This window comes from Seriola aureovittata, chromosome 4, assembly GCF_021018895.1.
Source record: "Seriola aureovittata isolate HTS-2021-v1 ecotype China chromosome 4, ASM2101889v1, whole genome shotgun sequence".
In the NCBI taxonomy this organism is placed as follows: Eukaryota; Metazoa; Chordata; class Actinopteri; order Carangiformes; family Carangidae; genus Seriola; species Seriola aureovittata.
The window spans coordinates 28034611-28060969 of NC_079367.1; the positions used below are offsets into that span (position 1 = coordinate 28034611).

At 39.8% G+C, this 26359-nt stretch overlaps 3 protein-coding genes across 4 annotated transcripts in view; 1 reads left to right on the forward strand and 2 right to left on the reverse strand.

Moving 5' to 3' along the window:
* Positions 1–4828, reverse strand: part of pak1 (p21 protein (Cdc42/Rac)-activated kinase 1) — a 70234-nt gene extending 65406 nt beyond the window's left edge. The window contains exon 1 of the mRNA XM_056373887.1: positions 4643–4828. The gene's annotated coding sequence lies outside the window, so the exon portion shown is untranslated. The remainder of the gene's footprint in view (positions 1–4642) is intronic.
* A 5216-nt stretch (positions 4829–10044) lies between these two features.
* On the forward strand, positions 10045–17361 carry aqp11 (aquaporin 11). The gene is made up of 3 exons (XM_056373883.1): positions 10045–11905; positions 13787–13903; positions 16501–17361. The coding sequence occupies exons 1-3, from the start codon at positions 11308–11310 to the stop codon at positions 16599–16601; spliced, it is 816 nt and encodes a 271-aa protein (XP_056229858.1). The 5' UTR covers positions 10045–11307; the 3' UTR covers positions 16602–17361.
* Positions 17362–18420: 1059 nt separating this feature from the next.
* clns1a (chloride channel, nucleotide-sensitive, 1A) lies at positions 18421–25814 on the reverse strand. Of its 2 annotated transcripts, XM_056373886.1 has the most exons (7): positions 25307–25812; positions 24181–24317; positions 23296–23439; positions 21662–21772; positions 20810–20983; positions 20083–20149; positions 18421–18920 (listed from the first exon to the last, which is right to left on the reverse strand). In XM_056373886.1, coding segments are annotated over exons 1-7 (753 nt in total). In that variant the 5' UTR covers positions 25426–25812; the 3' UTR covers positions 18421–18919. The 2 variants fall into 2 exon arrangements, with proteins under 2 accessions (XP_056229861.1, XP_056229860.1); XM_056373885.1 differs by lacking the exon at positions 18421–18920 and having other exon boundaries at positions 20079–20149; positions 25307–25814.
* Positions 25815–26359: the final 545 nt, after the last annotated feature.

A 26359-nucleotide genomic window follows, 5' to 3' on the forward strand; every position in this document is an offset into this window, starting at 1 on the left:
TTAGGAAGCTTGTGGAAAATAAGGAACAACAAGTACTTTGAACACTGATTATTATTTCATTAATTTATATTTTATATTACTGGCTAAACCATAATAGCAGCGCCAGTCCTAGTATAAAGGCAAATGTCCGTGACTGACTGAGTGATAAGAGTTGAGTGATCAAGTTACACCATTGGTCGGCTGGTAGAGTATTGAAGTTTCCCCAATGGCCGTTGCTCTTTCACAATGAACTGACACGAACAGTTTCTATCCTAGATTTGAAGACTTTTTTTTTTCCAACAAAGCACCTAGCGACAAATCTAGCAACTTTTTGGACAAACCTTCCACAGAAGACAGTCACCACTAATGCGAGCGAGCGAGGCGGAAACTGTTCGAAGTCGTCATCGGTCCAAGCAAAGAAATCCCTGCTCTTACTTTTTGCCTTTGCTGTTCCTCATTTGTAGCATTTTCTGTAACTAAGCAACCAACTGCAGAGTAGCCAATCTGCTTCCTGTTTACCCCAGCACACACAGTGCTCAGTGTACGTGAATGGTCATGTGATATGGTTTTCAGGTGTGTTAGTATGGACAGATTATTTCTGGTACGGAGCAAAAACACCCGTCTGGACGGAGATCGATACGCTTTCAAACACTGTTTTAAAATGAAAACGTATTATGTGGATGTCCCCATGGAGGTACATTATAGGAGGTTTATAAATGGATGACTTTCTGTAGGTTGAGCAAACCTGTGGTACAACAGACAGTAAGAGATTCTGACTGCAACAAATACGCTCAGACAGATCAGTGCTGACAGAAAACAAATTAAATTACGCTGATGTTAACCCTGAACGGAGCTCCATCAGTAAAAGCTTTTTCCTCTCCTGTGGTGAGCTCTGTGTTCAGCCAGAGCTCTGACTCCTGGTTTAATAAAACTGAACTGAGCCAGTGCTAATCAAGTGGAAAGTTTCAACCCTCTCTCCGGGTCTAATCATAATTACACCAACAGTATAGGACTGATTCTGAACCATACTATTAACAGCTTAGAGATGCACCATCACCCTTCCTTTCATCTGCCTTCACATCAATGAAGTAGATAAAATACTTCAAATCAATCCAGGATCACAGCTTTTATCTGGATCCAGCCAGTCAGCCTGTTTCGTGGAGAGGAGAGGGGAGTCCATGTAGTTTTGCGCTGTCGGTATTCGTCTAGACGCCGTGTTCAGCAGCCCCAGCAGCCTTCCAGGCAGACAGACTATCCATTATTCAGCTGCTGGCAGGCTTCTGGCTGCTCCACAGCCAATATTACTATTTATGTTGGTACTGGGTGTGAGTGAGAGTCTATACTCCACAGACAAATATCCATGTTAATACGCAATTTTGTTCTTTGCCGATTGTAGAAATCGGCCAGTGAATAGCTGCGTTTGATGTCTGCATCTAACTGTGCGACAGAAACCCTTCCATGTAGCCACATCTTCATCTCCTCCTGGGGTTTCCTGGTGTTCCCAGGCTCTGCTCCCTTTTCACCACAGCAGTCCCCTGATGCCAGCAACACCGCTGACTCTGCACCAATTAAAGGAAAAGTTCAACATTTTGGAGGTGTGGACAGCCTGCTTCTATTCAAGTGTAAAAAAAAAATCCAGCAACCAGCACCTTTAAAACTTACTGAAATACGTGTGATTTGTATCATTGTTTTCATCTAACTCTCTGCAAAAGTGGAAAAAAAATCTCACTATCTTTCTCTGTGTCATGAGCAGGCACCAGGGCCTCAGACCGGGAGGTGCTGACTCTCTTCCCTGCAGTTTCATAGAGCTGGAAAAGGCCTGATTAATTAAAGAGAGCTACATCATCAACAAAGAGCAGAGACAGAATCCAGAGGACACCGAACTGGACAGTCCATTCCTGCCGTGCGAGCATTATGAGCTCTTTTCACCCTCGATGCCAGCAGCATCGGCACCACATGGGTTTCCTGATACAATCTGAGGCCAGCTGACAGTACTTCTTCATGTCCTCCCTAAACTCCATCCTCATCAATGTCACTGTTTCTGTGACCTCTCATTATCTGCCTGCCAATTCATAAATGACGGAAATCATACGGAAATTAATGTGTGTCTGTGTGTGTGTGTGTGTGTATATCTCACACACACAGACACACACAACCAGTCCTCTTTCTCCTGAAGTAGCCAAGCCCAAAGCCACAGGAGCCAGATGGGTCATTAACTCCTCCTAGCCTTCCTCTCTCTCTCTGTCGAGGTGTCAAAGCGACAACTGGGTGGCCTCATACTTCACATGAGACCATAAAACACTCCTTTAGCCACACCCAGGTCTCCATGGCAACCACTGCCCTTAAACCATAACCCAATCCATGAGTTCAACCCGCTGCCACTCAGCCAAACCAGGAAGTCCATTTCACCTTTTCAGGTAGTCAACTTCAGCTATAACTGGGTTTTAATCAACAAGGAACGCTTGTGTATCAAGACGTGAATGAGAGTTTTCATTCCTGTTTCTGATCCGGTGTGAGCGGTCAGCAGGCCTGTTCACGGCACTAAACACTTCAGATGGAAAAGTGGACTTCCTTCATCGTCACTGGCTCATTTGAGGGCTGATGCCCTCGTAGTTAACGTCTATAATCCAAGTCACAAAGACTCATTCTGTGCACTGCACTTGTTTGGATGCAGCGACTTTTGAAACATCTTCACTCACACAGACCCACCAGAGGGTCTTTCTTTACAAACTCACTTTTGGCATTTTTCACACCAACAGTAAGTGGAGATCCCAAACATCCCAATATGTATAAAATAAAACCAGCTACATTAACATTAGGTGTAACTGCCACCTTCATGGTGTAGAAAAAATGGTTTTATCCTCATTTAAAAAAAGAGCAAATCAACTAATCTGCTGATAATTGTCTGATTGACTGTCTGTCTTGGATTAATCACTTGGTGGATCAAAAGTCAGAAACAGTTGTTGTTGTTGTTGTTGTTGTTGTTGTTGTTGTAACAAGTATTAATTGACTCATCATAAATGTAAATTAGGCCAGAATGTCTTGGAAAAGTAGATTTTGAACCAACATCATTATCATCAATAATTTAACTCTGTCATCAATCGTTGAATAAAATGAATATTCTTCTACAGACTATTTCACTTTTCTAGTCTACAGCCTGTAGTTTGAGTCGTGATCCGTCTGTATACACACTAATCACCCATATAGTTACCCCCACTGAAATTCACACACATTTACCTTACAGCAGAGGTCTTCAAACTGAGGTGGGGGAACTCTGAGGAAACCTTGAATATTGCAGTAATTCAAGTGAGTGCAAATACTTCCCATTTAACAGCAGATAAAAGAGGCTGTGAAACCCATTGCTCAATCAGCATCAAGCATGTGTTAACGAGATATTACATTGAGTCTGAAGCTGTGTTGTTTTTTGCCAAACCACTTTGAATCAAACAGCTATAATGAGCTCCACACACTCACAGCTTTTCATTTCCCAGGAACCTGGTCACTCAGATGAAAGAGAAACTTTTTATAACAAGAGGGAGCGAAGGGCAAGGTCAGCCTGACTCAGTCAGAGAAAAGCTGTAGCTTATAAAGTGACAGAAATACAGACACAGAGAAATTAGTTTATTTATCCAGTAGAGTCAGAAGTGAGTTTGAAGGATGAGTATGGGCAGTAGCGAGAAGGGAACTAACTCCTGAAGCTGATGAAAATGCCAAATGAGAGTTATCTGCCTGTGGGTAATCAATGAGACACAGCGGATCTACACACTGTCTGACCTACCAAAGCCACGAAACCTCCACAAATCTACTGGCACATTCACTAAATACTGACTGAACTCTCCAGGACAAGAGAGGGCACTGATTTCTGCTGAGCCATGTGGAAACTAGAGCTTCAGTGCATTTCAGAAGGATTACTGTGCACATATCATAGAAAACGAGAAGAAGGTTTACAGCAACTAAATTTACAGTGATAGGAATGGGAAGTACTGCACACACATTAGTCGTTATAGACTAATTTATGAAACTTGAGTGGATTAAAGATTGATCACTTGTTTGTTTTAAGATTATTTACAGATAAAATCTCAAAAATCAACTTCAAAGTAAAATTATTGCAGCAGGATGAGAGCAGGAGTGTCTGTCTATACTTAGACTACAGCAAAAAGGCTTTGGGCATGGCATGGACTTTCTGATGAATCATGTTAGAGGTATCCTTTGAGAGATTTCAGAGATGGAAAAGTAGAAACTGGCAGGATTTCATTCATTCATTCATTTGTGCATTCATTCATTCATTCATCCGTCGCTTAGACTGTCGTGGTATAAATTCGCCAGCAAAAACACCCATGTTATCACAGCCTACTGGTAAACTGGGAGGAAACCGGTATAATAAAAAAAAAATAATAATCACACCATCCTCCTGCGACTCGCCGCGGCGGACTTCAAGCCCGTGGTGTGCGGGCTGAAGGGCCTGCGGGGTCCGGTTGCGTTCATACATGGATGTAGATAAAGAAAAAGAGAATAATAGTGCGATCCCAGCCTACAGTAACCATTAACCCCTTCCTACCCACAGACAAATGAGCCCCTCATTCACAACGCACCATGCCTGGCTGAGAATGGAGATAAAAGGCTGAATTTGAGCTTTAGAAATAAAGTCGAAAAGCAAACTCACCACTTGTCTGGAGGCTAATGTAAATTCCAGAATGCTGGGTGATAATTTCCGACACCGGGACACACCGTCTCATGTATTCGGCAAACTCTGCTCTCCTCTCGGCTCAGCTCCTCTCCGCTCTGTCGCCCTCTTGGTCTTAATAACAGTGGTCTAAACTTGCCGATCCCCGGCTATTGTTAGCCAGGCACAGAGAAGCCTGCTGCACAGAAACACCCGCCCCTTTTTAGGCAGCTCCGGACACACCATTGGTCAGCGTTCAGCCTCACCCATCGCCGATTGGTTGGTGCGGATGTCCGTTCGAATTCTGGGGCGGGTCGTAGCTCGCCGGCAGAGACTGGGTTGGGGGGTGGTGGAGGAGATGGGAGGGGTCATCAATCAAGAATTCATCAAGAATTCACCACTTTAACACAGCATTTCATACATTTTCAAAACACAGATAATGGATACTGAAATAAATATATAATAACAATGATAATAATTATAATAATAATAATGTGATCTATATATTAGTTTTTTTTAATAGCTTTTTTGTTTTCTTTATTTTTGCACAATTTAACTTACAAATACAAATACAGTAACAAACACAACAAATACAGCATACAGTGCAGGGGAAGGAAAAACCCCAATGAGCTTATTTAAAGCCTCAACCTAAGTAATGTTGAAATATCACAAAATTATTTTTAAAAACAAAAAACAAAAAGTAAATGAATAAATAAGAAAATAACTTGACTACATAAATGTGATGAGAAACTAATAGATTCAAAATAAAATTAACAGCAATAATAACAATAATATTAAAATAAGAAAATTAGAGATTGTGATGTGTATGAGTTTAACTCGATGGGCAACAGTAATAATACATGTCATATTGAACATATATTAAAATGAAGAAAATGTATATATTAGCCAGTAAAATAGCCTATGATTGCATATGTCTCTGAGCTCAGCACACAACTCAATATCCAAATAGACAAATACAGAAACACGCTGCATGTAGCACAGACGACAAAGGAAGTGTTTCCAGGGGAGATAAAAAAGCGATGAACCCAGTCTGGTTCAATGCTATTTTCTTAACATCATCATCTCATGATTCAGATATTATGACAAAAGTAATACCAGAGACAATTCAGAAAATTTCAGTTAGTGTAAAATAAAATGTGCATCCTTTCTGCAGCAATAGTCCGTGATCACAGGAACAACGTCTAAGTCTTTTCTTTTCTTTTCCAAAGGATACAGACAGGTAAGTAATAAATTAACTGTTTATATTAACTACTGTCACGTTTCATACCAGCTGACCACGCCCCTCAGGAGACCGGAAGACCGTGTATAATTTCCTTCCATTGGCGCAGCATGTAATGGCTCATCTTTGTTAGAGAGCATCTTTGATCGAACCGATTGAACCAACCAGCGCGTCCCAGCCGAGTTCATCACTTTTTTGTGTCCCCTGGAAACATTTGCGTGACGTTGTTGTGTGTGCTACTCCCAACGTGTTTGTCTTACTAGTTGCGTTGTGTGTATTTGAAGCGCAGGTGTTGTCTAATTGATGAACGTTTTTGTTTAGGTTTTGTCCATTTGCATGTTTCCTTATATTGTAGTGCGTTTAGCTCTCCCGGCCGCCGTACTTCTCAAATTACAAATAATACAAGCGTAACCATGTTATTTTTCATATGATGTGTAAATCATTTGGGGAAAAATTGAAAAGGGGAGGAAATTTTTTTTTTTTCCAACCAGCATCACATTTGGTACAAAAGACAACAAACTACAACTGCCTCATTGTTGTCCAGCAAAAATAAAAACACAATGTCTCAGGCTGAGATGGATCAAAATAATTAATTTCCTTGGACGTGTGTTAATATCTGCACCATGTCTTAGAAAATCCAAGTGAAAGAGGTAAACTGACTTTAAATGGTAATGAGTACATGAGGAAAGCCCTCTAGTCCAATATGACTAGAGGTTAGGGTGAGATGTCTGATGGAGAGACCCCCTTTATCATTCTGTCTAGCATATAGTTTTATACTCAGTATCATAGCCTCATTTACACTTATTCTAACAATAAAACAAAACAGTTCTGATTCCTTTATCAAATGTTGAAGACTTCAAATTCATTGCAAAGAAGTTGTGAGATTTAGGATTAATCTCTGAGTTACTTTTAATATTTTTATTCCCCTGCCACTTTAGACAAACAGAAACAGAACAACGGGAATTGCAACTAACTTAATTACACCTGATTAAGCTAAATTATTTCCTTCATGGAAAACCTTTTTAGAACAAATTTTGATTTCCATTCCACCTGATCAGTGCCTAGACAGTGTCTGTTCTGTGTAAGTGAATCCCTGAAATCAGCATGTACTGTTAAACCAGGAGAACGGATCCATGTTCGTGAGGACATAAGAACTAAATGAGATGAAGCACATGGAGACAGCAATCTCTGGTGGTGAGAGTGAAGAACTCCATGGACTCTGCAGTGTAAACTGAGCTGCCTCACACTGGAAGGCAAATTGAAGATATACATAAACATTGGTGATGTATCGTTGCCCAACAAATATAAGTTCACTAATTTTCTTACAGGCAGCTTTGTTCCATTTCTAAAAAGTACAAAAAGGTTTTCTAACATCTGAACCTATCAGTGTGAGTTTCAAAAATCAAGTTAGTATTTCCCAAAGTCTTTTCAGTGTTATCATCTCTCAGCAAGGACACACTGTTTGTGGAAGTGCAATGAGCAAATACCATACTGAAAAGACTGCAACATTTGGAAAATACCAACTTCATATAGTTAACTCTGACTGCTGACACATTAGATGAAGTTCCTTTTTGCACAGAGCAGACTGTGATTTTCATACTGGAATTACACGGACGTCAAACAACGTATCAACCAACACAAAAACACAGACAATGACAAAAGAATATACAGAATATACAAGCAAACGGATGTTAACATATACAAAAGAGGCGTACCACAGGGACTTCTGCAAGGCCTTCTTAAAGCTTGACTTAAACTAGATAGTAAAAGGAAATCTCTGCATCTGTTGCTTCTGTCTTTACTTTATGAACATTAAATCTAAAGGACCCCTTTGATATGAGCCATGTGGGTGACTGTAAGATAACTGTTTCTAACTGATTTGGACAACAACAGAAAACATGCCTGTGATACACTACAACAAAAATATCATAACAGCTCTGTCATTGTAATGTAGCACAAATCACAGCAAAGGAGGAGGAGTGTAAATGCACTACAGGCTGTTAAAGGACACAAGAGAAAGTTTCATTTGAAACTGTAGACATAGCATTTAATTGGAAAATTCAATAAACGTCACACTTTCTATATAATCCTACCTCACACTTAAAATGTATTCATTTCTGGGAGAAAGAACATGGGATGGAAATAGCAGATGCCATCTGGAACAAGGGGTTGAGCTTTGATATATTCTACCCAGATTTTTTGCTATTTGTTTATAGTTCACTTGAAGCAATATTTCCATTGGATGACCTGTAGTACAAATGGATGCTTATGCTTCACAATAAAAATATTTGAAACAAGATGAAGCCTAATGACTTTGTCAATCCCCTGACTTTTCCTCTAACATCACCTTGAGGTCGATGATTGTGGTTTTGAGTGAAATGCTTCCACAAATATCAGATGGATTGTCATGAAATCTACAGATATGTTTCCCAGAGAATAAACTGATCAATTAACCTTTCATCTTGCACTATCATCAGATCAAAATTGACAGTTTGAGCCGCACTCTGTGTGTAGTGCTAACTAGCAAATATTAGCATGTTAAAAAGCTAAACTAAAATGGTGAAGATGGTAAACGTTATACCTGCTAACCTTTTGACCTAACATTTCCAGGAGACGTAGATTATTTGATACAGAGCCTAATTTCTCAAAGTCTCCCATGATGACGTGTTCCTCCAACACAACTGTGAACCTGCTGATGAGGATGAACATAAGAGGTGAGCAGTGTCAGTGTTTGCACCGCAGAGCTCTTCTTCCTGCTGTTTAATCTCATCAGTAACAGTCATGCAGAGGAACTTATTGTCACCTTCGGCCAACCTCTGCTTGGTCTCTAGGTTTGTTAGTGAGGAGACACTTGTCCTGTGGAACACCTCTGACCTCTGGCCAGAGAATTCAACAGCAGCTGAAGGCCTGAACCAACTTTATAATATTTCTTCTTATATGATCAACAACCTGATGCATTCAGACTCCGGCCTGTACCAAAAGCTGTGTTGGACCAAGGGCAAAGTGACACATGAGGAAAACATAAGCATTACCATTTGTAGTAGAAAACATCAGATAAAACATATTCCAACAAGTGTTGGAGGAATAGTGGATCTGCCATGTGAGGGAGCAGCTGACAGTCTGGTGGTCAAGTAGCTAAAGCTGGAGTTTGGATCTGAGACAGACATGTGGACAGGAGTCTTTGGGGACAGTCGGACATCAGTGATGGACAATATTAAAGGAAGATTCCACGTGGTGAAAAACACATCGGCACTTCGTGTATCTAACTTCACAATAACAGACTTTAAATTGTATATGTGTCTGATGAGGAGGCAACAGCAGTGTGTTAGCGGTCAGCCTGCTCTGGTGTTCCCAGCACCAGAGATAATGTACCACTCAGTAGAGGAGACAGCTGTTCTGCAGTGCGCTGTAAATGATTTTAGTGATGACCAGGCCACACTTTGGAAGAAGCTCAATTTCAAAAGACTCTCCAATTCTGATCAAGGACAACAGCAGCAGAATGGGTGTGCAGTGGACCAAGAGCTGGGTCAAAGCTACTCGCTGGTGCTCTCACGGCTAACATTAAATCACTCAAGTTTATACACCTGTGAAGCCAGTCTGACAAAGACATTTATGATTGTGTGCCCCAAATTTGACCCTCCAGCTGTTGAGGTCTTCTCAGAGGGAGATGAAGTGACTCTCAGCTGCAGAGATAGCTGGGGGGAGGGCATGGTGCACTTTTTGTTCATGAAATCAAACAAAACAGGAGTCAGAATTTCTACTGCATCAAGAGCATTGACAAGTAAAATGACCATATTCCACTCTAATACGAGCCTGGTTATCTCTAATGTCTCACTGGAGGACACTGGGGAGTATTGGGTTACATAGTCATTGACCCAGATTTTCAGTGTGTGTCAACAACCAAAACTCTTCTAAAGCACAGGGAGCTCATTGGGATGTACTCCACCTTCTACGCAGTGAGATCCTCTGTTCTCAGTAGTTTGCTGCTGAAGCTCTGTGTTGTTGTTGTAGTAGCTGTGATCCAGAGGAGCAGGAGGAGAGCAGAGCATCTTTCAGCTGAGACAGAGACTTAATATGTTTATTTTCATCCTTGTTCATCATCAACTCAGTCACCTTTTTATATTTATCCACTCATGTCTCATTGTCCGTAATACAGAGTGTTAAATACTTTATTGTGAAACAACTGCAACAGACAGAATACAGAGACTTGTGATATAACAATAATAATAATAAAACAATAATAATAAACCCCTCAAAATATATTTTGGTATATTTTCCATAATAAACAAATGCCCTAATGTTATTATTATTATTATTATTACTAATATTATTATTATTATTATATTTTGTTATTATTATGACACAAAAGATGGATAACCAATAGAGTTAATGAAGAAGAAGAAAAGAAGAAGAAAATGATGATGGTTTGAAGTGAAGTGTTGATGATGACCCCAGCAGCCAGGGTGCAGGTATCCTCTTCCTGTTTTGGTACACATGTTGCCTATAATAAATTCACTGTTTTATTTGCACCAAATAAATGTTACATAAAGGCATAAAGGCAGTGGTGTAAAACACAAATCTGGTTCGAGTGGGCCCTCTCCCCCTTTTAATACATCCTCTGCCGTGAACAAATAACTGACTCAACAAGCGAACACATGCACCTGTGGTTATTAGAGGATCAGTAATAATGTGTTTATAACACACATAACCTTTTCTCATCACACTGTAATTACTGAAACTTTCACTATGAAGAATACCACAGATTTTAGGTTTCACTACCTGGGGCATAAGATGAAGGTGGAAATTGGATTACTGTATTACTGACAACATAATAAGACTTCACTGGAATCATATGTGTTTGCAGAATGTATATAAATTGGTGTTTACTCAGTATCCTCAGTATTAGTTTACACTGTCACACTGACAGACCGGACTTGGGTTGGACAGGGTTGAATGTTAAATAATAACTGGGTTATTCTTTTTTCTAATGCTGCCAAAGGCTTATTTGCATCTACTTTTACTACTCCACAGCTGATGTATTTTCTCTCTCTCACCTTCTTTTCTCTTTTAGATACATCCTAGTAGTTGACATGTATCTCGCATATATTTTTTTGAACATTTTTAACAGCGACAGAGGAGCAGAGGATGGCAGAGGAGCATCAATACCAGCAGAGCAGAGAGGTGAGAGGAGGAGGAAAACTGCGAAGCTCAGCCACTTCCGCACCATGTGAGCTACTGTGACTGAAGCTCATTTTCTCCTGGTTGGACACCGCATCCTCCTGGAAGCCGAAGCCGAGCACAGCCGAGGCTTCCATCCGACATCACCGGGAGAGAGAGAGAGGCCAGAAGCCGCAGAGGAGGCATCAGCGGCTCGACGCTCACAGACGCTGACAGTCTCCGACTGAGAGCGCAGACCACCTAGGACATGACTGTAGACGTGGCGGTGTCTCTGTTGGTGCTCGCGGGGATCGTCGGGCTGAGTGACGTGACCCGCAGGTTGTTGACCAGGACCCTCGCGGGCACCGGGCTCTCTGTTTACGCGGTAGAGCTCGTGTCCACCTTCCAGTTGTGCTGCTGCACGCACGAGCTCAGGTTGCTGTCCGAGGTGGGCGGGATCGACCCTCGACTCGCGCTCACTTTGACTTACCTGGCGTCCGTGGTGCACGGGCTCACCTTCAGCGGGGCCATCTGCAACCCCTCCGGCGCGCTCGAGCACGCGTACCAAGCGAGGATCTCGAGTGGGTGCGCCCTGCGGCGGATCGCGTGCCAGTTCGCTGCGGCCGCCGCTTCGCGCACCGCAGTGCCGATGATCTGGGGTGTCGGGTTGTCCAGACTGCACGTGCGGCATAAGCTGCTCGGTTACCGGTGCGTCAGCCCCATTCACGCGCCGCTGCCCAAGGCCACCGCCGTGGAACTCGCGTGCGCCTTTGCGGTACAGACTGCCATCACGCACACGCGATCGGTGGAGGAGAAATACCGCGTGCACGCCGTAGCTGCGGTCACCGCAACGGTGGTTTATGCAGGTAAGACATCTAAGTTGTTTCTCTGAGTGTCATGTGAATAAAGTGAATAATTGTGTTTTCACAGCACGAAAATGATCTAATCTAATTATACTGATGTGATTATGTGAGGTCAGAGGTCAGGCTACTGAGATTCACTATCTTGCTCATTTGCACTTTAGCAGGTCTTTAATTGCATGCAGCATAATTGAGTAAAAAAAGTCCCATGAACAAATGTAATATACTGATTTTCCTTATATGAAATATATTTGCATATGAACTAAAAACATACTGTATATGTAAAAATTATATATGAAAACTATTAGAAATTTTAACTATTTCCTATATTGACATATATGCCTAGCCCATACAAATATGTATTTTTCTCTATGTATGCTTGTACTGAAGACATATGTTACATACAGTAAATATATATCCATCACCAAGCCTGTCAATATATGTTGATATTGTAGAGTCCAAAAGTCTGAGACCAAGATTGACATGTTTAAAATGAATGAGAAATTAATAATAATAATAAAAAAACATATATGAGCATATAGACTTTTATATGTATGTTGTTTAAGTAAACTTGTATATATAAATTAGATATATATCATTCACATATTTGGTCTCAACATGTTACACCATAAAAAAATTCCTCATAGATATTTTTAATATATGTGGTATACAAATTTTACTAGGGGTAAACGTATATCTTCACATATCCAGAGGATGTATATATGTGATAGTAATATATCCTCTTAAAAGTGACATATATGGCAACAGCACTCTTGATATAGGGACATATGTCATATATTACATGTTTGTATGGGATGTGAGATGTGTTATTCCATGTGGGCTAATATAAGTGGGCCTTTAGTGTGTGATCATCAGTGTGTCTGTTTGTGGTGTAGGTGTACAGTCTAGGTTACTATAGCTGCAGCAAGATTAAATGTTACTGATGCCCAAAAGAATGAAAACATGAAGCTGGCCTTATACATGACCCATCTGACATTCACAATAAACAAAATATGTGAACTAGAAACAGCCATACAGTATGTAAGTGAAGATGAAGATAACCGGCCAATCACAAACTCAGATTATATAGACTGGTTTCTAAAGCTTCCTGTGTCTCATAGAGGAGAGTCTGCGGCACGCTGTCTGTAGACAGAGACATCTTTCTTCTCAGAACTCATCTGACGAGCATCTGATCTCATCTGTGGCAGGATTTCCTGAGCTTATCAACGGTTTGACTTATTGCAGCTTTTTCAGCTGTAGTCGATAATCTGTCAAGTGAACTCAGCAAATATCAGCAACAGTTCCTCAGGAGAATCTGATTAAAACTACTGGTTACACATAATGTGGCGAGGTCGCCTACACACAGTTTACAGAGTATTTGTAACATTTCATTAATCTCTGATCTTTAAACAGTGAATCATTAAATCTCTACTAAAAGCCTTTTGAAATGTTACAAATACTCTGTAAACTCTCTGTAGATGGAATATCCAAATAGTGTTAACAAACTATTTTCTCTATATCGCATCATTTCTTTACTAGAGAATAATAACAGAATAATCTTGATACATTTTTGGAATTTAGTATATAGGAAATTAATGTTAAAATCTCTGTTTTGGTAAAAAGTAAATTTACTCCACATACTGACTCCTCTGAGAGTAACTAATTTTTCTATCTTTTTCAGTGTGAACACACTTCTTGAGGCAAATGTGTATAGAATTAGTATGTAGTCACTTGTCTTATTACATGTTTCAGTTGATTGAACTCAGTGAACATCAAACACTGAGCAGGTCACAATTTTAGTCCTTCTAAGTTCACTAATACAAGTGTGTGTGTGTGTGTGTGTGTGTGTGTGTGTGTGTGTGTGTGTGTGTGTGTGTGTGTGTCCAGGTGGCAGTATGACAGGAGCAGTGTTTAACCCTGCCTTGGCCTTCTCCACACAGTTCCCCTGCAGTGGGAACTCCTTCCTGGAGTACTGCCTGGTCTACTGGCTGGGCCCGCTGCTGGGTAAGACTCAGTGACGTGCACTAATATCAGGGGATCTGCAGCTCCTGAAAAGTCTGTAAAAAAAAAAAAAAAAAAAAAGCCATTGATTTCACTTTCCTTAAATAAGAAAGGCCCTCAAAGGCACCAAAAAGTTTCATTTAAAAAGGTTAAATATTTTTTTCTGGCCTGCTCTGGGGAATAATGTAAGTTACAAAATATTCTCACCAACAGCCTGCACAGTGTCTTTTACTGAAGTTCAAGTACAGAAGTATTTGAAGCAAAATTAATTAAGAATCAAAAGTAAAAGTACTCATTAAGCAGAATAGCCCCTGTCAGTGTTACACTATGAGATTGGAACATGTAAGCAGTACTTTCTGTTGCAGTTGTTCGAGGTGCAGTTAATTCTAACTGCTTCATATTGTGTTAGATAGTTTAATTGAAATGTATAAACTCACAATATGTTTTATATGTAAATATATATGAACACAGTGCAGCATTTAGCAGCTAAAGAGACAGATGTTTCCGTCAGGAGAGAGTGATAGAAACCAAAAACTAAAAGGACAAAAGGAGAGTGAATTTCGGACGTTGGATTCATCCAGTGGACACAAACATGATGAAATAAATGATAGTGTTTCTCCATTACTGCAAGATGTATATAAACAACAAGAAAAAGGATCACTGAAACAGTTTTCCTGTCAGTTTTAGATGTGGCGATTTGATTTATAGACATGTAGTTCCTTCTATCCCCAAACCGCTGGATGCAGTGACCCATTCTGCCCTCTGTTTTATTACTGCTGATGTTTATGGTTCCCATCATTGCACCCTGTACAAGAAGGTCTCTATCAGAAGGACGTGACATGCTTTGGTAATTTTTCATTTACAAAGCCCTTATTGGGAAATTACCATCGTATATCACGTCTCTCTTGGTCAAATCAGTTGGTACGCACCAAACCTGTCACATGATCGGCTAACACTCCAGGTAACTTAAGGTTAACTCTGAATTTGGGAAGGCTAGCTTTGGATGCCCCAGACCCATGGAATAAGCTACACAGCACTTTCAAATGGATAGTTTTATAAGTTATCCACATTTTAGAAACAAGATTTTAAACCTTCCCAAGACAGAATGCAGTTGTTCTAACTGGTGAGGCTGTTGGCTGTGTTTTATAATCTTGGCATTTTTTATTACAGTTTTGTGATTTTATTGTTTGTTATTTAAATTAATAGTATTGTAAATTCAGTATTTTTTTTATCTCAATGGGATTCACCTGAATAAATAAAGGTTAATTACATAAAAGGTTAAATAAGTTCGCCCTATCAATTTAAAAGGTGATGATACAGTGTGGTGTGAGTGATGAGTGGTTAGGAGGTATATACGTGCACAAAGCCCTGAGCAGTAGATCCCCACTTCGACTCCCAGCCAGTTCTCTCTCTGTGTCTCTCTCTCTCTCTCTCTCTCTCTCTCTCTCTGTATTTCCTGTCTGCCTCCACTGTCGCTGGCACATAAAGGCATAAACACGTCCCAAAAGATAACTTAATAAAAGGTGATGATGTCAGTGTTCTGCAGGCTTATGGGATTGTCTTTCTAAATTTAACAATATTCCATTTAGTTGTGTATTAAGGTTAGTTTTTGCACTGAAAAGGGTGGTAACTGTAAATCCTGTCCAATCACATGGAACACTTCATCTTTCACTGCTCTCCAGAATGCCTGTCTCCTCATGTTTCCATCTCATGTGTAGTTTCAAAAAAATTAAATTAAGTTTCAAATTAAAAACCTACATTTTTTAAATTATAGACTAAACACCATAAAACATGTGATGTAATATCACTGTATATCAACTTTATGTTAGTTAATCGAAGGTTGAGCAAACGCAGTCTTGTTTGTAGTTTCCTGTACGTGTCGACTTACACACAAAAAATGAAACCACATTCCCATGTGTGCAGTAGCCTCAGATATGTGGACAGTTTTGTGTTTCAGTGTGTGTCACTGTCTGTTTTCTGGCAGTCAGTCAGTCAGTCAGTCAGTCAGTCAGTCAGTCAGTCAGTCAGTCAGTCAACTGTGTCGAAAGTGTTGACACAAATCTGAGAAGCTGCTTAAATGTTAAATTCTCATGATTCATTTGTTTCATGTAAACAAACACTTTCACTCTGACGGCAGCTGGAACAAACTCATCAAATATCTCTCTAGGTTATATCATATACATCATTTGTTATAATAAATACATCAGTATGAACACAGAGGTAAACCTGGATTCACGGAGTGCGTGGAGGGTTGTTTAAGTACTGTGCTTAATTACAATGTTGAAGTACTTGAGTATTTTCTTATTTCTTCTACTCCATTTCTATCTTCTTCTATCAAAAGATCTGTCAGCTGACCGACAAAAAATGTTTTTCAATCCATGTCTATCTTCACCTATTTGCATTCTCTCACCTTTGTATGATAAAGAAAAATTATAAAGGTGTAAAAGGTTGATTGTTATATTTTTAAGCTGCAAAGTTCTTGATGATTTGCTGCCAAATTCCGTCAAATTGTGAAAGCTTGTTTCTTAAAGCAAATTTCTTAAAACGATGCTCACTTGTTCGTCTCCTTCACCTCCTCGTTTCTGTTCTTGCTGTTGCAGGCATGATGAGTTCAGTGCTGCTGTTTGATAAAATCGCCCCTCTGCTGTCAGGGAAGTCACCGTCTCTCCACCTCCCCCTGGAGACCAAGAAGAGGACCTGAGCGTCGCAGGGCGGCGTTTCACTCCGAGCACATGTGGACGGACTGAGTGTGAACCTGCTGCTGGTTTCAGTCACCGCAAGTCTGAAAAAGAACAAAACTGATATGCACTTTTTACTTAAACCAGTAGGCTTTTTTTTGATTGATTAACTCAATAGTGGATGATTTCACCTCAAGAGCACATGTAGGAAGATAAAGACACTAATTTTAGTGTTTGTTTTTTTCTAAACAGGTCAGTCAGAAATAGATAAAGAAATAAAGTGTTTACTTAACAGCTGCAAAATGAGTTTTTACGATAGAGGTGGTTGGTGGTTGATCCTCACCTGAGAGCCAGTATCACCACGGGAATATCAACAACTCTTTACAGTCCTGACTGGATCCTCACAGCTGCTTTAAACACACTGACATTTAATTTCCTGTTATGTTGGTCATTTCAGAACCTGCGTACAAGTATTGTAGTTGCAGTACTATATTGAGCCAAGTAATATTTTTGTGTAATATAAACCTTTATTTAAACTAATCCATTAATGAATTAACTGGAAAATGAATCATGGAAAGTTCATGTATGATAATAATAAAACTTTGAGTAGCACTTTACTTAACTAAGTTACAAAGTGCTTTGTATATAATTCATCTTTATACTTAACATGAAGCACAGTGCAGTGTAGGTACATACGTCAGTTCGTTTTTCACAGATGTAATTGGTACCTTTTATCCTCTGTAAAATCCTCTGATTAAAACTGTTGAATAATTAATTAACTAACTCATTGATTGTTTGGTTTATTTTAGTGTCTAAATGGTGCCCAGTAGGGCAGAAATTACTACTTGATTAGCCAATCAACAGAAAATTCATTGTCAACTATTTTGATAATTTATTTAATTACTTATATTCATTTTATATCAAAATGTGAGTATTTATTTTATATGATTGGAAATGGAATATCTTATCTGCTGGCTGGACAAAAAAGTTATTCTTAAAATGTAAATCAATTAGATTAGTATTTTTCACAGTTTTCACTTCATAGAGTAACAATGAAGTGATTAACTGTAAAAAATAATTGACAGATTAATAAAAAAAGATTGTGGATTTACACTAGACAGCAACAGCAGCAAAGATGATCACATGGTAATTCACAAATTCTAAAAAGGGAACATTTCAGAATAATCACTTTACAGAAAGTGTATAAGTCTGTTTCAGCCGCCACAGACTCAATGTAAACCTCATCAAAAGAAATTCTCTTTAAAAAGCCGACTCAGCATTTCACCTTCAGACAACCAAAACAAATTATTTAACCGAATACTTCACATTTCTTTTTAGAAATGTATACATACTTTACATTTGTTCTTGTTCGGCCTGTGAGTCACTCTGCTGCTGCATCCAAGATGAGTCTCTGTGTGTGTGTGTGTGTGTGTGTGTGTGTGTGTGTGTGTGTGTGATCATTGTCCTACGGTAGCAGGAACTACCACAGATGTGGTTGTGAGGACTTTGGCTCACAAGTGTTAGTCTGTGGACAGACTTTGTCACAGTGATGGAGTCACAGCTGTGACACATAGTCATGAAGCTTTACAGGTGAATAGTTGAGCTTAAACTGGAGGCCAAGTTCAAAGATGGGTATGGTCTCACTCATGTAATTTATTTAAGATAATAATAAAGTAGTAATGACTACTGAATACTCACAGGTTGGAACATCAACATTTTGGCGAGCGAAGCGGCTGCTGTGATCCTGTGTGTGAGCGGTTTTTAAAGCTTCAGTAAACAGTTCTGTTAAATACAGGAGGTAGTTAAAAAAGTCCATGAATCAGTTCAAATAAGCCAAGAAACTCAACATACAAAAACTATGCATTTATTGACAAATCGATACAAAGACATTAACTCTCCTCAGCAGGAGGATCACATATTAAAGTCTTGAAGTACAAAACAGAAACAGAAAAGTGTTATTTTGTTTTTACAGTCAACAACAGGATCTGGACATTACGGGCTGCATCTCAATAGTCTCCTGTAGCTGACTTGGTTGCATCACAGAAGAGCAGCACAGCAAACACTGTTCATAACACCTGGACAAATCAATAGAGGTGGAGGATGAGCAGAAAGCCAGCAAAACAATGCAACATTATGTGAGCTCCAACGCGACACAAAATAAAGACAATGTAGGAAGCTACAGAGGACTACTGAGATGACTAAGCACGTGAGAAAAGGTTTGTTTGACAGAGAGAACAGAAGAAAGTACAAGTGCTGATAGCCTTAAGGAATTCCCACGGTCTTCTTCTCCAATCCCATGATGCAGTTCCAGTGCTTCGATTGGCTGCTGAGATGACATCCATCTACAGAAGAATCAGACAACATGTGAAGGAACCAGGCTGCACACAACAGACAGACAGTCTTATTTCAAATGAAGTTTTATTGTTGGTGAATAAGAAAAGATGGAACAGAGTGTGAAGATATGCCGACTGTGATTTTGTTTTTGTTTGTGTCAGTCCAATGAACAATGCACAGACAGGCACAGGAGGATTTTGTGAAAGCTGTTTTTTTTTTTTATAAATGTTTTATGAAAATGTGAATGTTTGGGACATACAGCAGAAAAACAGATAGGCAACATTACTTTCTAATAATTGCAGGGACCAGTTGCGTAAACGAGTCCATGACTAACTGAGTGACTGAGGCAACATCCACACTCAAACATTTCTCTACAGGATGATATAAACAGCCACGGTCGCTCCCTGACTGGGTCTTATCAGCCTCAACTACTAGTGGTGAAAGCAACATGGATAACAAATTATAAATGTTACTTGTTGTCTTTGCTAGCAGCTGTTGCTCAGTTAAATTCAGTATTTTAACACTACAGCTGCCTTTGCTGTTACTAGTTCATTGTATTTTCTGCAACTTATCCAAGTGCAGAGAAGACAATCTGCTTCCTGTTTACCCCGGCATGTGCGTGCCCAGTGTATGTGAATGGTCATGTGATGTGTATTTTCAGGTGTGTAAGTCTTGACAGAGATTATTTCTGATATGGACCAATTTCATTTAAAAAATTTCGTTTTGAAATGAAAATGCATTAGTGAGGATGTAGCCTCAGTGTCGCCAGTTCCTGTGGAGTTTGATTTTCTTTCTGTGACTCTTCTCTTCGTCCAATGTTTGGTCGACTATTAGGGTTCTGTCCTAATGAGAAACTCGACGTGACAGAAACATGTGACTAAAACTAACAAAAATCTATATAACTGACTGAAACTAAAATACATTTTTATCAAAACACGAAGACTAAACCTCAGGGGCCAAAATTAATAAAGCAACCACTTGTAAATCACAAAATATGTCTAACAAAAAACACTCCTGTCACCATGACAGAGATGTAACATCACAGCCAGTGGACATCATGGGTAACCGTGACAACTCCCAACAGCATTGTGGTTGTAAAGACGATGGATAAACTGATGATCTTTGTTGGATATCGTCACATTTGAAAAGTGCTGGTTGAGTGAGACTTACCAGTGCTCGACGTCTGCATCCTCAAATTGACCGGCCTCCATCGCTGCTGCATCCACCTCCATACCGTCTGTCAACAACAACAAACACACTGACCAATTAACAAACGAGTCCACAATCTTCAAAATATCATCCATAAATTTTAGTACAGGTGACGTTACCTTCTAAAACAGATTTTAAAAGCCAGTCTTCACGGTTATTTTAACATCCCATAAGAAACTTCCTGTAAAATGAGCTGTTGTGGTTTTACTTTTCTCTGCAAATGTGTGCAACACAACACAACACAGCTTCAACTGTCTTCATTTTTTTTAATTATTTTCTTCATAGAAATATATATAAACAATGTATCATTGCAGGTCCAGATAATAGTCCGGATCTCACAGACAAGTGTAGGATTGTTTGACCTCTGCGTAGGCATGCGCTCTACTAAGGGCCACTCCAGTACTCAGACCTTCACTCTTGCTTCCTGTTTGTGCTGCATTGACATTAAAAATTCTACTGTTGGTTTTTTTGAGGGCCCAAACACATTTTAAAAATCAGAACAGATAAGATCGTATTAGATAAGATTTGGATCTGCTGCTCTGTGGTGAACCATCCTGACCTCTCAGGTCTGCTAACTGTTCCCAGAGTCAAAACTAAACATGGAGAAGCAGCATTCAGATTAAAGGCTCCACATGTCTGAGTGAACTCACAGAAAACTTGAGTGTGTGTGTGAATGTGTGTTTCAAACCTTCAAATTCGGGTTTGCTCTCTTCAGTTCGCACCCCAGCCATGTGGTACTGCTGAGCGACACTCTGGGCTAGCATCCCCTCCAGCCTCTCCAGCGTGGCCTGGCCCTCCTGCGTGAGCGCCGACAGTCCCTCGTCACAGGTGTAGAAGGTCGGGATGTCGGCATGGCCGTGCTCTGGGTGGTGGAGGAGAGAGATGGTGATGTAACGGCAGCCATGTGCTTGATGTTGAATATTAAGTAAAGCTTCACTTGAACCCTATTTAGCATTAAGTATGGATGATATTCACCCCATATAAAGTATCTATACAATACTATAACAACTGTCAGTCTGTCAGGTGGTGAATGCACTGAAGCCGAACTGAGACAAGAATATTCATAGCACTCCCACATCAGGGTGGCTGCTCCCAGACTGGGAGTGACTGCCAGCATAAATAGGAGGTAACATTATTGTAACAGTGTTACAACACAGTTTCTGCCATTTTACCGCCATAAAACTAGAGGCACTGAATCTGGAAAGGCCTTCAGTACCAGCTGTCCATTTATTGATGTTTTGATACTCAGTAGACACAAAATGTTCAATACTCCCAAAGTAAAAAGCTTCAGTAGAAGAATTCATTCGTGTGAATGTGCAGCGGTGAATGCTTGACGTCTTACCTGCCTCTGCAACCAGTCCAGAGAACCAGGGGGAGACAGATGAACAGACAAAAGGAGAAAATAAATAAAGGTCAACATTTTCAATTCAGTCTTCAGCATTTTATATCGTATTGTTGGGGTGTTGGGGTGTTGGTGTGTGTGTGTGTGTGTATATATATGTGTGTGTGTGTATGTTTTTGTGTATTTGTTTTTCCTCACCTGCCTCCTCCACGTCATACTCCTCTCCTTCGAAGTCGTTGTCGGAGTCGTCGTCCTCTGGGTCGGGGTGCAGCGCCTGACACTCACACATCGCTGAGAACATGGATTCCACTGCAAGTAAAACACTTATGAAAATGAGATGCTGCACTGTGCTGCTCCTCTGTGGAAACGATTATTTTGATCAATACTGAGATCACGATTATTCAGCAGGATTTCTCAAAGATTTCAAAACAAAAATCGTTGTGTCTATGTAGTTATTCCCGTTACACACAATATAAGTTTTAGATATGTCAGCAGGGAAAGATGATGTCAGATGGCTTTTGGTGGAGGGGCTGAAATTTGATGTGAAACAGAACGCCGCACAATAATCGTTTTCTCTCGACGATCTTGTTTTTAAAATCGTTGGAGGCCAAAATTGTAATCGAAAATAAAATTTGATCAATTGCCCAGCCCTATGTTAACATCCACATATATTTGTCCCCCCCCCATTTTGTGTCCACATTTGATGCTTTACTGAGTAATTGGGGCATCAGAACGACATGTGAGCGACCGAAGCCAAATAAAATACAGCACCCATATAATGAGGGGACATGTCAGTGCAACACTGTAGCTCACTGATGTGATTTTAATAGTTTTGGACAACAATGGAGCTCTGTGGCACACAGGAGAAGTATCAGCTGCTGGACACACACACACAGCACCTGTTAGTTGGACACATTTATTTCTGGTCTGGTCTTTTAATGGGATTTGTTGACAAAAAGAAAAAATATAGAATATCATCAGCTTTCCTGTTATTTAAAGGGCTGATCCAGCTGCAGTTATTTTCCTATGACATTTTGTGTTGAATATCTTTACACTTTAACAACTGTTACGTAAAATATCAAGGGAAACAAACAACCCAACATATAATAAAACATATTTTCCAAGTTTTTCAGTTTTGTCTTCACATCTGCAGGAGCTGGTCAGTTAGTGGAGTCTGGAGTTCAAAATAAACAGGGTGAAATGGCTTGCAGCCATTATGCTGCCCACTGCTGGACCCAGCTCCCCCAGAATCAAATCTGCCTTAACTGTAACTGACTTTAAAAAGATTTTAGATATTTTCCTCCGTCTTCATTTAATCTTTTATTATTGCACCAGATATTACCTCTTTTATAATCTGTATTTTTACGCCGATTTCTTATTGTGCTTTTTACTTCTGTTCTTTATGCTTCTTTTATTTCTGTTAAACACATTAAATGACCGCTGTGTATGATAATGTGCTATATAAATACATTTGCCTCGCCTTGAAGCAGAATAATCTTTGTCCATTAAGAGAAAAACTACAAATATTTTATATTGACTAAAGAAAAAAATCAGCTCTACATCCTGGTCTCTTCAAAATCTTATGGACATTTACAACTGACTGTTTCGACAGTGACTTTAACCTTCATCTTGGTTTTTACCTTAGAATCTGTGGTTTTGATGATATGGGTAATGTGTTTTAAAATGCGACTGATCACTGATGTGGTTGACCCGTAGAGCTGTGACTACTCTATCATTAAAACAGTGAAGTATGAAAAGGCTCAGCAGTCAAAAACAGAACAATGCATGGATGAGATATATTGTGAAGTCAATGTATCAGTGTGGTCACTCACATGCTGCTTTGTCGCTGGGCACAAATCGAATCTCTGTGATCGTTCCATCGTCATCATCATCATCCCCTCCACTGCTGCTGCCGCCGTCGTCGTCGTCTTCCTCGTCACCAGCTGCCTTCTCTGCCATTTCTGCCTCATTCTCATCTGGGAGGAATCAAAGTAAAAAAACATACCAGTTTGAAACTCATACCAGCAGAAACTGACAGAGAGTTACCAAACGCAACACTATGGTTCATGTAACAGCTTCCAGGGTTTCCCAAGATACAAGCAAAATGACAACCCACTAATAAAAACACTACTTGACAGCACAACAAACTTTATGTCACCTTTTCGATGCTACCATCCAGATTCTTGCTAGTATCCACACAAATTTAAAAAAAAAAGAGATTAAGCTTCTTCCCTGAAGACCCCTGGGAACGTCTTTATCTCAGCATCAGTAGTAAATGTTTTGTTTACTTGTACAATCCATTACCTTTGGGGAAAACTGAAGGAGCAGGTGATGGTCTGCAGAAGACCCAGCCACATATACACAACAATAAAATGGGGAATTATATTATTTTAAATGAACATTAAATCCATGAGGGTCAATGTGATTTTTCATCCTTTTTGCATCATCTCACAATTTAAACCCTTCCATGATTAAAAATAACAGACACTGTATTGCTTGAAATTCTGAAAATTTTAATTTAAGACCTTTAACACTTTTTCGGATATAGTGCATGATGGAGGTTGTGGTAGAAGTGGCACTAAACAATCCCTCCCTAGTTTAATGACAGACAAACATCAGGCCAAAAACCATAGATGCCAAACGTGACTTTTCCAAACTCCTGGATCTAAAGTAAAAACGAATTGATTGAAAGTGTATACTTAAGAGTTCCCCCTCACCACTGAGTTTGCCGTTGACCATGACATACAGGTGCTCCTGAGGGTAAGTGCTGATGTCTCTGGAGATGGCGTGCAGGCTGATGGTGGGATACTCCAGAGAGAAACCCATCCCTGAACCATCGAACCACGACAGGCGTCTGAGAAAGAGAAAACACACACACAACTGACAGTTTTGGTTCAGGTTTAAGCTGCAGAGCCAGTGAGAGCTGCAAAGGGCCCTGAAATAGAGAATGTACACACATATTGTTGAGATACATTTAATGGTATTTTCGCTTTTTAAGGATTTTTTGACAGTGGCAGGAAGCATGGGGAGAGAAGACCTTCACAATTGCTAACTATTCAGATTTTTAAATAATCTTTTTCAAGGCATTAACAATCTGAATGACTGTGGAAACCACAGATTTTTAGAGGTAGGTATATAAGTAAGGACAGCACTTTTAGCACTGCGTTTAAAAAAACAAACATAAAGCTAAGAGGCCATGACTTAAGGACTTCAACTAATAATTATTTCTAAGGATTACTTTCTTGCCTTATCAATGATTGATTTTAACTACAGAATGTCATAAAATAGTGAAAATGTCTGACATTATTTCCCAGAGCCCAGACTGGACTTTTCAGTTGTTCACTTTATTAAGTCAGTCACGAGAAGAAGTCAGTGCACCCTTTGGAAAGACCTGGTTTTCTGGTGTCATAAAATGTGGTCTGATCTTCATATAAGTCACTAGTGTCGACAAACACAATGTATTTCAGCTAACAACACACAAACAATGAACGCACCCATTAAACATTCACAGGTGAACCCTTGGATTTAATGACTGGTCAAACCTCCTTTATTGCCAATGAGTTTTCTATTTATGAACTAATCGATGAATCAACTAATAGTTGCAGCTCTACAAATTGTTCTAACCAAAATAATTTTTGGTTATTATTTTGAAAGAGACGACACCGGAAGTGTTTAGCATGTGGCTTGGCAGCATCATGGAGTGTTTTAAGGTTATTACACTTTCTAACCTGTATGTTGTTAATAAAAATTAACATGTCGTCTGAATAAACATTGAAAAAAGCTCTGGTGGAAAACTTCCCTAAACCTGAAACCGGAGACTTAAACAGAACAACAACCACTTACGTTTCAGCGACGTACAGCGTGCCGCAGCCCAGTCTCTGGCCGTCCATCACCGCCGTGGTCTCGGCTTGCTCATGCCGCACGCCCTCGGTGGGTGGATGTAGGTTTTTCAGTAAAACCATCGTTAACGTCTGCGGACCGGCTGGATGAGGAGGCAGGAGAGGAGAGAAACCAGACTCTGGCGTCTGCGCGAAGCTGTGTGACCTATTTCCTGCCACAAAACCTGCTATTTACCCCGGGATAATTTCTCACTAAAAAAGTACCCGACAGATGGAGGCGGATAAACTGCGAGTCGGGAACTGTGCTTCTTCTCCGAGATTAACCGAACCAGGCCGAGCCGTTCCGACTGTGACCACAGGCAGTGTGAAGTCTGGGGAGAAACGAGTTAGCACACTGTAGTTGAAGTTGACCGTTGTTCATCAGGTTCAAGCTTTCAAAGACAAAACATCGCGGCAAGATGCTTAGGTGCTTCTACTCGATAAAGAATCACGTGACCACGACATCGTTACGTTTGTTCGCACGTAATATCCCTATTCCCGTCATTTTATTTTGAAAGTACTTTACTGTCTTCGTACGCTACTACCTTCACTTATTTAGAGTGAACGTTGTCAAGACTACACAACCATGAGTGTTTAGTGCCCCCAGTGGTCACATTGCGTAACTACATCCTCGTCTAGTTCAACGTTTTATTGTGAAAGTATTTACCAAAAGAGAGATTTTTTTTTTTTTTATTATTCAAAATTAGTTTTCATTTTCCATGTCATTATAATATACGTTTTCAATGTTGTAAATCCAATGTAAAATGAAAAGCAAAATAGATAAGACAAGAGCAGGTAAGTAAATAAATAAATAAATATTTGGAATATAATACATTGCGAGAAAATGGAAAATTGGAATTACACTTGGAATGCCTACTAAATACCCAACATGGCTCCAGAAATACGTTCAAAAATCCTACTTAAATACGCCACTAAAGTTTTTTTTAACCACAATTTTAACCTTTCTGATAAGGACGTCATATTATATTCAGAATATAAAGAATCCAAAATTAATTTT

Excerpts from the sequence above, each read along its gene's own strand:
- clns1a (XM_056373885.1), bottom strand. The coding sequence starts at position 25,425 with ATGGTTTTACTGAAAAACCTACATCCACCCACCGAGGGCGTGCGGCAT. Across the intron at positions 24,318-25,306 it reads ACGCTGTACGTCGCTGAAAC|ACGCCTGTCGTGGTTCGATG; the intron begins GTAAGTGGTTGT and ends TCTCTTTCTCAG. Across the intron at positions 20,150-20,809 it reads GAGCAAACCCGAATTTGAAG|ACGGTATGGAGGTGGATGCA; the intron begins GTTTGAAACACA and ends TGTTGTTGACAG.
- aqp11 (XM_056373883.1), top strand. The coding sequence starts at position 11,308 with ATGACTGTAGACGTGGCGGTGTCTCTGTTGGTGCTCGCGGGGATCGTC. Across the intron at positions 11,906-13,786 it reads CGCAACGGTGGTTTATGCAG|GTGGCAGTATGACAGGAGCA; the intron begins GTAAGACATCTA and ends GTGTGTGTCCAG. Across the intron at positions 13,904-16,500 it reads CTGGCTGGGCCCGCTGCTGG|GCATGATGAGTTCAGTGCTG; the intron begins GTAAGACTCAGT and ends TTGCTGTTGCAG.